Source organism: Pseudopipra pipra, chromosome 2 (genome assembly GCF_036250125.1).
Source record: "Pseudopipra pipra isolate bDixPip1 chromosome 2, bDixPip1.hap1, whole genome shotgun sequence".
NCBI lineage: Eukaryota > Metazoa > Chordata > Aves > Passeriformes > Pipridae > Pseudopipra > Pseudopipra pipra.
In genome coordinates this window covers 30,785,500-30,799,664 of record NC_087550.1, presented here as the reverse complement: position 1 = coordinate 30,799,664, position 14,165 = coordinate 30,785,500, and the positions used below count along the sequence as shown (strand labels likewise).

The 14,165-nt window shown below is 48.1% G+C and overlaps 2 protein-coding genes across 2 annotated transcripts in view; both read right to left on the bottom strand.

The window, feature by feature from the left end:
- The window catches only part of CAPN5 (calpain 5), a 56,157-nt gene that overhangs the window by 4,680 nt on the left and 37,312 nt on the right, over positions 1–14,165 (bottom strand). Inside the window, exons 4-11 of the mRNA XM_064644836.1 lie at positions 7,521–7,729; positions 6,916–7,108; positions 6,162–6,355; positions 5,197–5,274; positions 4,470–4,665; positions 3,017–3,139; positions 2,135–2,331; positions 1,692–1,813 (exon numbers count right to left, since the gene is read on the bottom strand). Coding sequence (XP_064500906.1) covers positions 1,692–1,813; positions 2,135–2,331; positions 3,017–3,139; positions 4,470–4,665; positions 5,197–5,274; positions 6,162–6,355; positions 6,916–7,108; positions 7,521–7,729 — 1,312 coding nt within the window. The remainder of the gene's footprint in view (positions 1–1,691; positions 1,814–2,134; positions 2,332–3,016; positions 3,140–4,469; positions 4,666–5,196; positions 5,275–6,161; positions 6,356–6,915; positions 7,109–7,520; positions 7,730–14,165) is intronic.
- OMP (olfactory marker protein) lies at positions 12,010–12,671 on the bottom strand. Its single transcript, XM_064644837.1, has one exon. The coding sequence runs from the start codon at positions 12,568–12,570 to the stop codon at positions 12,091–12,093; it is 480 nt and encodes a 159-aa protein (XP_064500907.1). The 5' UTR covers positions 12,571–12,671; the 3' UTR covers positions 12,010–12,090.

Genomic DNA, 14,165 nt, shown 5'->3' with positions numbered 1-14,165 from the left:
GGTTGTCAAACACTGGAAGAGGCTGCCCAAGGCAGCAGTGGAGTCACCATCCCTAGAGGGATTTAAAAGATGTGGCACCTGGGGACATGGTTTAGTGGTAGGCTTGGCAATGCTGGATTAAGGGTTGGACTTGATGTCCTTAAAGGGCTTTTCCAAGCTAAACAATTCTATGATTCTGTGATTCTTTGAAATGGTCCCCTCTTCTTTGGCCCTATATTCTATATAAACACTCCTCCATCACTCTAAATCCTCCTGACCATTGTAATAAATCTTCCATGGAAGACACCATCCTTTCAGGATTTGCTGTCCTGAAGGCAGGCAGAAATAAAACAATGGAGAAGAGAAAGAGAGTCACACAAGGAAACAGCAGATGGAGAATAAAGTTACCAAGTTCACAGACTACAGCCCACAGCTAGATGGCACTTGAGCTTCCAGGAGAAGGAAAGAGTCCCTCATTAGTGAATACTTTAATGAAACAAGTGCTCGTTTTGGGAATTTCATTAGAGAATCAACTATTGCTATGGAAATTTAATTGCCAGAATGCATTTTCTTACCATGAGCTTTAGTGACTGTGATGGAAACACACACCAGCTGGATGAGTTTTCGTGTCCCAGGGAAATGTGGAAACGAAGAGGAACAAACCAGCCCCTTCTGAGGGTCAGAGATTTAAGAACCACATCTTTGACTGCCAGACTACGTCTTTGCTAGCTTTCTGTTTGCAAGGACCTGGCTCCCCTGGTGAGACACAGCTGCTGGATTTCACAGCCATTTTTCTAAACCAGCCTTGTCTTTTGGGATGTCCCATTAAATCCTCATATTCCATCAGCCAGAGCCAAATTCCTATCTGTAAATCACTATTTCCAATGTGAGAACACCTGGACTGGGATGTACAAGAGATGCCGTTGCACTGGGAGGAACAAAACATGCTGTTGTTGGTGGGAGCTGAACAGCTGGGAAACAGCTGGAAGAAAGCAATTCCCAAGGGTCTCTTGTGGAAAAAAATGTGGAAAGATAAACCTCCTTGTTTCTAGAATTTTCAGAGACCTTTGGCTACAGACTTCCCTGCATTGCTACAGATACACTGAGCTATTGTGAATCACCCAAGAAAAAACAACCTGCCAAAGGTAAAATTCCCTCCCCAAATACCAGACAGGGTAAAAGGACTCCCTTTGTGGCACGTGATAAATGAGCAGACATGGCTAGTCCTTGCTTAGAAAAGATTCTGCTCGTTACTCTCAGGGTTCTAGTGACACGCAGCCCTTCTACTGATAGACATTTATCCAGCCTCCAGTGATGAACACTACGCATCAGCCTGTTCCATCGTTTATCTGTCCTTCTTACTAAAAGCCCTCAAACAGAATTCCTGACTTTTACAGCTGCTCATACTCAGGAGGAAAGCCTGCGTTGTTACAGGACCACTGCTAAGAGCTTTGGGGAAGTTTTGGGAGGATCTCAGACAACAGCCTACATATAACACCTCCAGATCATGTCCACAGCAAGAAGTGAGTTTGATTCTCCATGGACTTTCTCTTCCTGTAGTGTCTCAATCAGGCATGTTCACTGAAAAAAATATCTGAGGACATAAATCCCAGCAACGTCCCACTTCATAAAACCACCTCCCCCTCTCTCCACTGAAGAAACCACCTCCCAAGTCCTCCGGGGTTAGAAAACAGGCAGGGAGAGACCAATACCTCCTTGGGAGTCCTGATTCTTGAGCCCAGCTGCAGCAAGGACATGGATCTGGGATACTACTTGTGGGTAACCACACATCCCACTCCAGCAGGTGTGTGGTGGCTCATCCAGTGTCAGCTCTCTGCAAGGAAAAACACGTGGCCTTTGAGAGGTGCCCAGCCTTAACCCAGAGAGTTTGCTCTGGTACAATGGAAAGACTATCCACTGTCCGCTGTCAGACTCTGTTTCCCAGTCCAATCTCCTCAACCTGGGTTTGGGATGCTTAGAAAAAGAGTGGGAGTTTCTCTGCATGTTTTGTGGCGAGACCTGTAAAGATGCCGTCTCTTGACCACACGTGAAAGGAAGCCAAACGCCAGCTCCCTGTAAGGCTATGACCGCTCAGGAAAACCATTAGTCAAACGCAAAGGGCCAGTTCCTCCCCATCACTGCTCGTGCTCCTTACCGGCAATCTGAAGGCACATCTGTGAAAATCCTGAGAAGGAACTCGCCTTCATGACCAGGGTCAAAAGTGGTGGGGATGATGACGTAGCGGCCTTCCTTCAGGTCTGTCCTCAGGAAGACGCTGCGGGAGTTGATGTAGATGGAGCTGGCCACCTTCTGCTGCAGGGTGTGCATCCGGTAGTTCCTATTCAACTCCACCTAGGCAGAGAGCACAGCAGGATTGTCAGCAGATTGTGACTGTCTGACAATGTACTGGTATCCACCATGGGGGCCCAGACTGCAAGGACTGAGCCCACAGTGCTGGGAGACCTGGAGCTAAGAGAAACAGCAAAATGGTCCCAGCTGTGCTGCATGGGATACAAGTGTGGATGGGGCTTTCCCAACTCGGTTAGCTCAGAGACTTGTCTCTTGCATCCCAGCTTAACACTGGGGGCCCAGCAAGCAACACATAAGGATCAATCTAGAAGATTTCAACATTTGGAGAGAACAGACTAAACATTGCTTTTAGCAAGGAGAACTACACAGAATCAAATGGTTTGGATTGGATGGGACCTTAAAGATTACCTAGCTCAAACCCTCCTGCCATGGGCAGGGACACCTTCCACTAGACCAGGTTACTCACAGCCCCATCCACCCTGGCCTTGAACATATCCAGGGATGGAACATCCATAGCTTCTCTGGGCCACCTGTTGTCCATGCTGTCACTGTACACCTCTGAAATCCCTCTTTGTCTCTAGAGTGAGGCAAGCTGTGTCGATGGCACTCCAGTAGCACCCAGATAATGCTTAAATGAACAATATGGCCATTCAGGACTGATGTACTACTCCACCACTAACAAATTTAGGGTAGCATTCAGGCCAACATACAGGAAACCCCAGTGTACCTTATGGATATCAAAGCCTATGGCCAAGTTCTCTCCTTTGCCCTCTTTGCGACTGGTTCTTTTTGGCTTCTGCTGGATAGAGATCAGCACTTCATCTTCTGCCTTCTTCACATCGAACACATACTAGAAGCAAAGGGAGTTATTAAGACAGGATCACTGGGCATGGGTAGGTGTGCACACACAGTAGATTTAACCTCAGTTTCGCCTCACCCGCCTTCCTGCAGGGACAGTACCCATACTGAGAACCCACACCCCCTGCTCTTGGGAACTGTCATCATCTTGCCAAGCCAGAGACCTTTTTGGCTCATCTTAGAGAAAGATGAGTGAAAATCAGTGAAATCCAGTCTCTGAATTCCTTGGCAGAATCCAAAGAGTCTAGATGCAGTCTCATACCAGAGACTTCTACCACTTGAAGTCTTCCACAAGTCCTACTATAAGGCATGGAAGGAGGAACTATGTTTACAGACACCTAAGATGAAGGCTAATACAGAGCTAGAAGATGGAAACAACTCTCCCATGTCTTTGATGACAACTCTTGCAATGGACCAGACCATCCTTCATCTGCTTGTTAGGACCTGGAAGGACTCATAAGGACCTGGCTCATGATACTGTGAACCACAGTTCAGAGCAGGACAAGACAATCATAGAATCATAGAATAATTGGAAAAGACCTCTAAGATCATTGAGATTAGCTCTTAACCCAGCACTGCCAAATCCAGCGCTAAACCGTCTCCCCAAGTGTCACATCTGCATGCCTTTTGAACACTTCCAGAAATGCCGATTTCACCACTGCTCTGGGCAGCCTCTTCTAATATCTTCATTCTTCCAGTGAAGAAATTTTCCCTATTATCCAATCTAAACCTCTCCTGTCACAACTTGAGGCTTTTTCCTCTTGTCCTATCACTTGTTACCTGGGAGAAGAGACTGACTCCCACCTGGCTACAACCTCCTTTCAAGTAGCTGTAAAGAGCAATAAGGTCCCCCTCAGCTTCCTTTTCTCCAGAAGAGTTTGTTCCAGGAGATGAACTTCAAGCTGGAAGGAAATGGCCCTATAGACTACACCTGTCCTGGTAAATTTAACAGTGCCAAAGTTTGGGGAACAGAACTGGAATTTCATCATTCAGATATCCAAATTGTTGGAAATGAGTCCTGGCCTTGTTTGACTGGAACCAGCCAACACTGGTACCTGATGGCACAGTTTGCTATTTGCTTGTGCCAAGATGGTCTACACCAGGCACTTGGATGCAGTCTCCCTGATAAGAGGGACAAGGTTAATGGAGTTGGCCTGGATGGTGGTCATGCTGTGCCAGGAGGCTTAGCCAGAGAATGGTAATAAACACAATTAACCTATTAGAGGTCTGGAAGCCATTTTGGTCTTCTAGGTCCCTGTAGGAGATTTACACATTTGGAAGCACATGTGAAGGGCCCAGAAGGCCCTCTGCTCCATACTCACCTGGGGGTTCTGCAAAAAGGTGTCCTTGTGGTTGATGCAGCCTCCAGAGCGGTTTTTCAAGGGGTCATTGCTTCTGGTCCACGCCCCATGTAGCACTGCCTCTTCCCAGGTCTTGTGGATGCTCAGGTAGGATGTATTGATCAGACGGCACTTGATGATGTCCGTGAAGTATTTGCAGAAATCTTCGAAGGTCATCCTAAGTCAGGAAAGGGCAGAGCTGGATTATACTGCTTCATTCCCTGGAAAAGTACACTGAAGGAGTTTTCTTGATCACCTGTTAGAGACTGAGGGTTGTCTCTGATGGCTGATGAATATCAAAAGTTATTCATCAAATATCCCCAAAAGAGATGGTGATACCTTTATCTATACATGCAGTAAGTACTTCTTCATTTTAAACAAAAGAGCTATGTGTTTTGGAGTAGGAGAAGCAGCATAGTGCCCCTTTCTCCACACAAGGGCACATGTACTGAAACGTACCCAGTGAGGCTGTTAAGTTCAGCCCTCTTATAGGCTCTCACTATCCTGGTGAAATGGTTTGGCCCCAGAATGGTACAGAGCAGCTTGCAATCCTAGGATCATGGCCATCCAAAGATAACCCCTCATGGACTCAAAGAGGGGGCTTGGAAGGCTGTTTTCCCTGGATTGCTGTATACATGGAAATGACGCACATGCTCCATGGGGTTGGAGGATGCTGTGGGCATGGCCCGTGGTGACGGGAGGGACTCACCAGAACTCTCCATCATCTTCCACTGTCATCCCCATCTTCTCTCTCTCACTTTTACTCACTTTCTGCCACTCCTCAGAGCTGTGGGAACAGAACAGGATCATTACTCAGAGGCAAGGGGACACACAAGAATTCAAGAGGCACAAGGACTGTATAAAGCTCCAGCTCAGTCCCCATGCTGTTCTGATCAGATCATCTTCCAAACACGGGGGAAGTCCAGCATGGCTTGGAACTTCAACTTCTGTCCTGACCAGAGGAGTTGAATGCAGCCTGGCAAGATTTTATTTGGCCAGTGAAATCAAAGCCCTATCAGTGAAGATAACAAAACTGACTTTGGCCAAAGGCTCTGGTTACACCGGCCCTTGGTTCATCATCTCATCTCATCCACAGACATCACAGCAACCAGTGGTGGCAGAGATTGATTCTGTTGGGTGCTAATTTTGCTGGAACAAGACTGGGAGTGGAAAAGTGAGCTATAAATAAGCTTCATTACTGTGAACATAGAAGCATAGAATCACAAAATGGTTTTGGTTGGAAAGGACCTTAAATATCAGCTCATTCCAACCCCTCTGCCATGTGTGGGGACACCTCCCACTAGACCAGGTTGCTCAAAGCCCCATCCAACTTCACCTTGAATGCTTCCAGGACTGGGACATCCACAGCTTCTCAGGGCAACCTGTACCAGCGCCTCACCACCTCACAGTAAAAAATTTCTTCCTAATACCTAATCTAAACATGCTGGCAACTTCACCACAACATCCACCAGAGCCTTAATGGGAAGGTCTGCCAAGCTCAGACACCTCTACCCCAAATGAAATAGCAGATTTAGGACATAGGTTGAAGCAGCATCCCAGAGCTGCCCACACAATGTTAACTTATGGGTGTGGATGTAGTCAGATTGTCTCATGTCTCAAGGCTTGCTCCAACCCAGCCTTTCCCACCAAAACAAGCTGTCCATCCCAACTCACGTGTCACTCCAAGGGCCGTTCCACTCCCGCTCGCCCCACGGGTTGCGCATGCGGATCATGTCCAGCTTCTCTGACTTGAAGAAGGACAGAAGGCCGTGGCCCAGGCGGACCTTCCGCACGTCCGTCACCGCGTACGCGTGGCCCTTCACCAGGCCGCAGGCCAGGCGAGCCTCCATGTCAGCTGCTGACGTGGCCTGGGCAGGGGACACAGACAGTGCTCAGATCAGAGTGATGTGACTGCTTTTGCATAGACTGGGAAAGAAAGGGGCTCAGATTTCCCCACAGGTTTCTTTATGCCAAAAAGAAGAGCGTCAATGGTCAGGGAGAGAGCCAGTTGGCAGATGTCTCAGATGCCATTTTATGTGGTAGATCCCTTCTGTTCTTCATCTGTTCCATGAGGGCTCTGAGCTCCCATAATGACAACAAATAAAGCTCATTCTACTGCATATACTAGGAGGTCTGGCACCCAGCATTTGTAGAGATTTCTGCATGCAGACACCAAAACACCTTTCTCTGGAGTGAATCCCCTCCTAATGTTTAAAAGGTGGTGGGATGAATCTGGGCTCTTGGACACAGAAATGAGGAATAAAGAGGGCTGGCATCCAGGATTCACCACTTTTGCTGCCCACAAGAAGTCGGAACCCTTGGCCACAATTTATCTCATCCAATTTAGAAGTTTACAATCATGTAAGATAACTGCATCCTAAAATACCTATTCCCATGGGATCGTGACCATGCTGGTAACCTTGCTTACTTTAATGGAGCAGCTGATGAGGCCTCCCCGGTTGTGCACCTTCAACACGCGCTCAAAGAGGAGGTTTCGCTTGGCTTCATCAGTGATGTAGTCCCCTTCAGTCAGGTCAATAGGTTCAGAGACACCACCAGTAAAATCTACCAGGGCATCAGCTGTGTTGCCTCCATCCAGGGCCTCATAACAGCCTGACAACCTGAAAGAGGGTGACAGGGATGGTACAACAACTTTGGCTTGACAATTCTTGGGGAAGCCTGGCGAATGGAGATTTGTAATAAAACTTTAAGTGGGTGAGGACAGCCAGCAGGGTGAAAAAATAGGACCTGTGTTCCTTGCAGCACTCTTGCTGTCATAGGACCAAAGTAAAAGAAACCTGAAATATCTAGGACAGGTGTTGCTTAAAGAAACATTAAAGGATATTTTGCTTTGAAGATACATTAAGGCTAGAGAAGGTGGCTTTTTTCTTAGCTTTCTTCTGTTTGAGATACATACTACTACTCCCCAAGAAAGCTGTTGTTTCCACTGCTGCAAACCAACTGATGAATGAATAGAGAGGAAAAACAGAGTGCTCATGTCCCAGTTTGTCCTGCAACTGCCTCAGTACCTACTTGGCATAAGCTTTCTCCACCAAGGCACACCAGAATTCGTTCCTGGAGTTGGAGTGGCAGTAGATGAGCTGATTGTGGAGTGTGGGCAGGCGGTCATCAATCACCACATCCAGCCACTGACCAAAACGCCAGAACTGGAAGTGGAAGATCCCCACATAGCTCTCAGGTTTCTCGGGGTTCCACTCCTGCTCCTTCCAGTCTGGGATGACCTGTGAGAGAGGAGGCACATGCACCTAAATTATTCACTTTTTTCTGGGAATAACTCTCATCCTTGAACTAATGCAGATTAATATTAAAGACAAGGAAGAATATGAGAGGAATGGATTTGCTTTCAGCCTGCTAGGGCCAGATTTTGGACCTGGTTCCTCCAGCGCATACCAGATGAATGTGTACTGGCATAGCTTAGACTCCTTGGAATTTGGAGTCCCTTGGAAGATGGAGTTAAAGATCCTCGTCCTCTTATAACACTACCCTGGGCATCGGCTGCCATCTACTTCTGTAGACAGGCTATTGGAGCAGAAGCATCCTTAGTCTGAGCAGGGATGATTACTTTTGTTCCTATTAGTGTCAGTAGGGTACCACTATGAGAGCACACCTTCTTTGATTCTCCTACTTGATTCTGGTGTGACTTGACTGGCACAAGAGCAAGTGTTGTATTCATCTATCTGATGCCAATGAACAGGCAGCAGACACTGAATGCATCTACTCTGTTAAATAAAACTGGGAAAAGCAAGATCCCCACTCCCTTATGGTCTCCATTCTTCCCTGTCAAGACCTACCATGCTCATCCAAGCAAGCATGGCAAGGTGACTTGTTGAAAGAAGGAAAAGAAGGCCTGGGTTGAAAGAAACCCTGTAGCAGCTGAGTGGCTGAGGGTGCACAGGTTTGCCAGCGGGACAGGCACATGAGAAGGGTAACTGTCAAAGTCCATTCATGGCTGCAGGCACCACCAGCTTTTCTTTGAATGGAAAATTCGCCCAACAGCTGGGACAGAAATGAGCACAGCCATTTGTCCCACAAATGCTACAGGCACAGATGCTACATGTGGGAGGATCTGCATTTTACTTAGAACCAGGACACAGAGGCCCACAGCAAGAAACTACGCCACTGCAGCTTAGCTTTTGTTGAGGGTGAAGGCAATGTGGTTTTACTCCATGGCTAGGGCAGGCTGTGAGGCCACACATAGTTAATGTAGTTGATAGCTGACAAGTACTGACTGATTCAGCTGTAGTAATGTGACTGACTGTCCACACCTTTGCTTCTTTACTTACTTGCTCCCAAAGCATCATGACCCAGCGAGGAAAAGCCCCAAGGTGCTCATGGGAGCATGTATTATGTTCCAGTACACCAAATAATCACTGTTCTGTGGAGACAGCTCTGAGTGTCGGGGTGGGATAGGAGAGGACACAGCTACATTGCATGGAAAGAGGCTCTTCAGGAAGTCTAGGGACATGGTGAGACCACCTGTACTGTGCTTTGGCCCTTGTCCAGCTGCCAGAGCCTTCTGCCTTTTGTTCTGTCTGCTGTCACAAAGCAGTAATTGTGCAGAGAGCATTCTCTCTGAAGAGCACCCTGACATCTTAGTTACCAGCAACGACCCAGACCAGACCTCTAATTGCTCCTACATTGAAATATTAATCATGCCATCAGTGAGCCCTGCAAGCTTACTGGCACTGTGAGTTGTCTGGATCAATAGAAGCATAGCAGACAAAGCCATGAAAAAAAGCCACTTTTGGAGGGTTTGGTGTTTTCCAGGACTGCTAGCAGCAATGTCCCAGGGTCCTTCTTGGAGAGTGCCAGGAAAGATCAGACAGTCCTCCATCAATGCCCATCAATTCCCTCCTGACTGGAGCTGATCCTAATGAATAGTCTTAGAGGACCATCATGCTAATCAACTTGCTATTAATGTGGGCTTAGAAATGATCACAGCATTGATTAGAGGCAGCTTGTCAGCCAGAGTGGGTAGCAATAGCTTCCAGCTGGCTGGTTCTGAGACTTGCTGCTGCTGTCAGTGGTGGCAGGAGATAGTGGTCCTCACCATCTTCCTCCATCCCTTCACCTGGGGACGGTGCTGAGAACACCCTCCACCACTGAAGGCAGCAAAAGATGTCAGCTTTCATCCAGAGCAGGATGCAGGAGTAAGGACTAGTCATGTTTCTGCGCTGACCCAAGAGGAAATGAGAGGAGTATGATCTCCAGAGATGCTCCATGCTTGGAGAGCGTGCTGTGGACCACTCATCCCAGGATCGCATTGAGTCCTGGATTCAACTTGTTTGTGCTGCTTTTTGCTCAGGTGCTCCCAAAATCTGGAGTTTCAACACCCTTTAGTGGGACAAATTTGCAGTGAAAGGGTTCAGAGATGGGTAAATTGGGAGCTCAGAAACACCAGGCTCATTTCCCAAAGCTGATTTAGGGCTTTTCTCAATTTTCTTAAGAATGGCTAATTAAGAGAAAAGGTACTTGTCACCCTGAAAAAATGTTCTGATTAGAAGGAGGAATTGGTAGATGCCAAATGCTCCAAGCCTTCTGCTGGGAACTTGCCAGCTCAGGATGAGGAGGGAGGCACCCAGCTGTACCAATCTGCTGAACCATGGTACAAACTGGGATGAAATTCACCTAGGAGATGGGACAGGGCAGTGTTTCTGAAAGCCTTTGTGGGATGCTGATACTGTACAGGGAAAGTTTCAGTGACTAGTAAAAAGAGGCTCATCTCCCCTGCAGCAGAGATCACACTGCCTCCCTCACCTCCCACCCCAGCTCTAAAAGAAAGCAGGATCCACCTATGAATCATTTCCTCTTCTCTGCTCAGCTTCAAACTCCTCCACTAACCACACAAAACTGTTCAACACTCCATGAAGCCTTTCACACAAAGAGAGAAGAATGTAAATGCTCATTTTACATTTAATAGGAGATAAAAAAGAGGCTCAAAAATACCAACAGGGAGTAAAATTTGGTGGGTGTTGCTTTATTGCATGCAGGATTAGGGCAGCTTCCAAAAAGAGCATGAAGAAGACACACATGGCCTCAATCCTTAAGAGGAAACTCATTGGCTAGGCTTTTATTTACCGTGGTACATCAATACCCAGCAAGGTATCTGCAGCAAGAACTCTACCCCAGCAACGTAACAATGGCATACTGTCAGACCTGGCATGCAAAAATCCCTTTGGATGTTGCCAGTGGCTCCTGTTATTTGGTCAAAAGTGGTTTGTAGCCAGGAGCTCTGCTCTGGGATGCACAAGGAGAGGTCCTCCTATGGGAAAGTCTGCCAGGACCCTAGAAGTGGGGCTGGCCAACAGTGGGTCCATGCTGTGGCCAAGCAGGGATGCATCTACTCTACTCATTGAGTCCATCATTTCTTGGGGTCTAAACAAAGATATCAGCTTCTACAGCAATGCCCATGGCATGGCTGTATGATCTGAGTGGTTGCTGAGCTTTGGTTGTGGGCAAGACTCCAAGCTCCCACCATCTCTCCAGCCAGTATCTGATCCTCCTGCTTTCCTTCTCCTCTCTGCTTGGCATAGCTTGTGCATATCATGTTGTACACTATTGTTGGGCTGGGGAGGGCATGGAGTTGCATCTCTGGAGGCTTTGAAGAAGAGGTTGGACTCTTTTGGGGCTGGTCTGCACAAGTCAGCAAGCCACAGGTACAAAGTCCCCTTGTTCTGGCCTTCCCATCACTGCTCCCTCCTTAGTTATCTTGGGAAAATCTCAGGTCAAACTTTGAGGAGCACTCCCCCACAGTTGAGTGCAATCTGAGCAAAGGACCAATTGTAATAATATTTAACTCTTTCAAGGGACTTTTCTATCTGTGTGTCTCAAGAAGCTTCATTGAAGTACCTTCCACTTTTTGATGGAGGAAATGTCCAAAGTCAGTAGATTATTCACAGCCATGGGACAAGCCAGTTTGTCCAGTAGGTTTGCAATTTGCAGAATACGGCATGTCTAAATGTATTTTAGCTTCACAGCAAGGTGGATTCTCCATGGGACTGGTCTTTGGAGACACCAAGCAGCCACAGTCGCAGCACGAGTCACTGCAGCCTGAAAGCACTCAGAATCCTTACTAGGAGTAGAAATCCATTGCAAACAAGCCTTCCATTTTTAATGGCTAGGATGGAAACTGGAAGGTAGGGCTCTCTCCAGGGGTCTCTCCTGTTTCTAGTATGGTAAATATTTATTTTTCCACCAGGTTTTTGGTTACACAGCTGCCACATTTTGAGGGCTTAGAGCAGCCTCATATTTCCAAGCCAGCAAAAACCTGCACTAGTCAGACCTGGTGAATCCCTGATGATCACAAGCACACAGTCTTATACTCCAGGCAATGTTGCAGCAAGCTCATGGCCCTCTCCTCCCCATCATTCAGACAGAGGATAGCATGTTTGGGAACATTTCTGGGCTGAAGCGCTCCAGAAGCACTGAGCTGTTCTCCACTTTATCACAAAGCCATTCCTTATTAAAAAAAAAAACAAACCAACAAAAAAACAAACCCACGTGAAAACTGAAGCAAGAATTGAGCTGAGAGAAGAAAAATTAAGACCGAAGCACAGCTGGAGTGAGGCTGAGCAAGAGAGTATCAGGCTTTAAAAACAATGGAGCCCTTCAGCTGAGCTGGTTCGAGATTATCGGTGAAAGCGAGGAGGAAATACATCACTTTGCGGATCTGGGCTAATTCTGCTATTCGTTCTCCAAATTCCTGGGCATCTGCCTCATTGCACTCTACCTCCTTGGCCCCTGGCTTCTTCCAGAAGATTCCTACTGGCTCCAGCAGCTGCCGGTTCATAAGGTGGGTGAGATCAGGAGTCCAGTGTTGGGAGGTGCCGGTCACTGTGACCTTTCCAGGTCTCTCCAGCTGGATGTCCCAGCGGAGGAAGCACAGTTTGTGCTGCCGGATGAAATCCACTCGGTAGATGTGTTCATTGGGACGCAGCAGCTTCTCACCATCCTGGGGCCTCATGTTTTTTTGTTGCAGGCTCTGGAATCGTAGCCTCATGCGCCGGGTGAGCTGTTCATCGCAGATGAAGGGTAGCTCAATCATCTTTGCCTCAGCTGCCATCACCTTGGCTACTCCTCTGCTACGTTCTCAGTAATGTGTGGTTCTCAAACAGGACACACAGGCGGAAAAATCTGACAAGTTCCTGGAGCTGGTGCCTCCTCTCCACGGTCTCAGCAGTGCTAGGCAACCCGGGCCAGTGACGCAAAATACCCTCCGGTTCTTCCTCTGGGTGCCCTTCCGACTTGTTTGCAGATTCTAACTGATGGTGCTGCTGTGCTGTGCTGCATAATCTATAGGGAATGGATGTCTGATGTCAGCCTCCCTGGCAACCTCCCTGACAACCATGGCTCCTTATCCCAAAACAAAGGCGTGCAGCCAGGGATGCCACCTTGACAGGTCTGGGTGGCAGTAGCTTTCTCTGAGCATAGGTTCATGGTATAATTCAGGTTGGAAGAGACTGTGGAGGGGTCTGGTCCAACCTGCAGCTCAAAACAGGACTTCCTTCAGGTAAGTCGCTTGGGGCTTTGTCCAGTCCCTCTTTGAGTATCTCCATGGACAGAGTTCCCACAGCCTCTCAGGGCCTCTCTTCCAGATTCTGACCGTGCTCATGCTGAAGATAAGCTGCAGCTTGTGCTGTTGTCTTTTGTCCCCTGACTGTGCATCCCCAGCCAGAGTTTGGCTCCACCTTGTCCACACTCTCCTATCCAGGCTGGATGGGGCTCTGAGCAACCTGGTCTAGTGGAAGGTGTCACTGCCCATGGCAGGCGGGTTGGAACTAGATGATATTGAAGGTCCCTTCCAAGCCAAGCCTTTCTATGATCCTATGATTAAGTAGCTACACTCGGCAATAAGCCCCCCCCTTTATCTTCCCTCCTCCTGGATGCACAAATCCACTTCCCTCCAGCCACCAATTTTGGTGGCTTGCACGAGGCTGTGCCATCCAGAAAAGGACACAAGGGTCCTGAGGGACAAATTGACTATCAAATGAGTAGCAAACTAACATGAACCTTGTGTCCTTTTCTGGATGGTACAGCTGGCAGGAGTCAGGCTCCGTGCTGCTCCTGCAGCAGCAGGTAGGCAGCAGCACCCCAGTGTTGTTCTGCCTGCCTGGCCTGGCACAAAGTTGGAGAGGGTGCTCACAAGTGGGTTTCCCCTTTGTGTGCCCAGGAAAGGGGAACTCAGGCATAGTCTGCGCCTTAATGCTTGTCTCTGTGGGCCAGGTAGAGAAGTGGGTCCAAGATACAAGCAACCCAAACAACCTGTTTCCAAGCTCTGATGCTCTGAACCCACCTGAGTACCAGCAAGACCATCATGCTCAACCTGGAACCACCCATTCCTCAGCAATTGCTGGGCATGCCTGGACACCATCCTGTGCAACCTGCTCTGGGTGAACCTGCTTTAGCAGGGCGGTTGGACTTCCCACAGACAACCTTTCTGTGATTCTGGGAAATCCAGAGCACAGTACTGTGCTGGTGGATGGGATACAGGGGGATAGTGGTGAATGCATTTCTCTTTGCAGGGTGCTGGGTAGCTCCAGGAGGCTGTGCATCCTGAAGAGAGATGTCATGCCAAGCCAAGTTCCCCTCTGCTAAGTGTCTCCATCAATGAATAAACCACAGACAGGTTTTGGGTGTGCCACAGAAAAGACATGACTC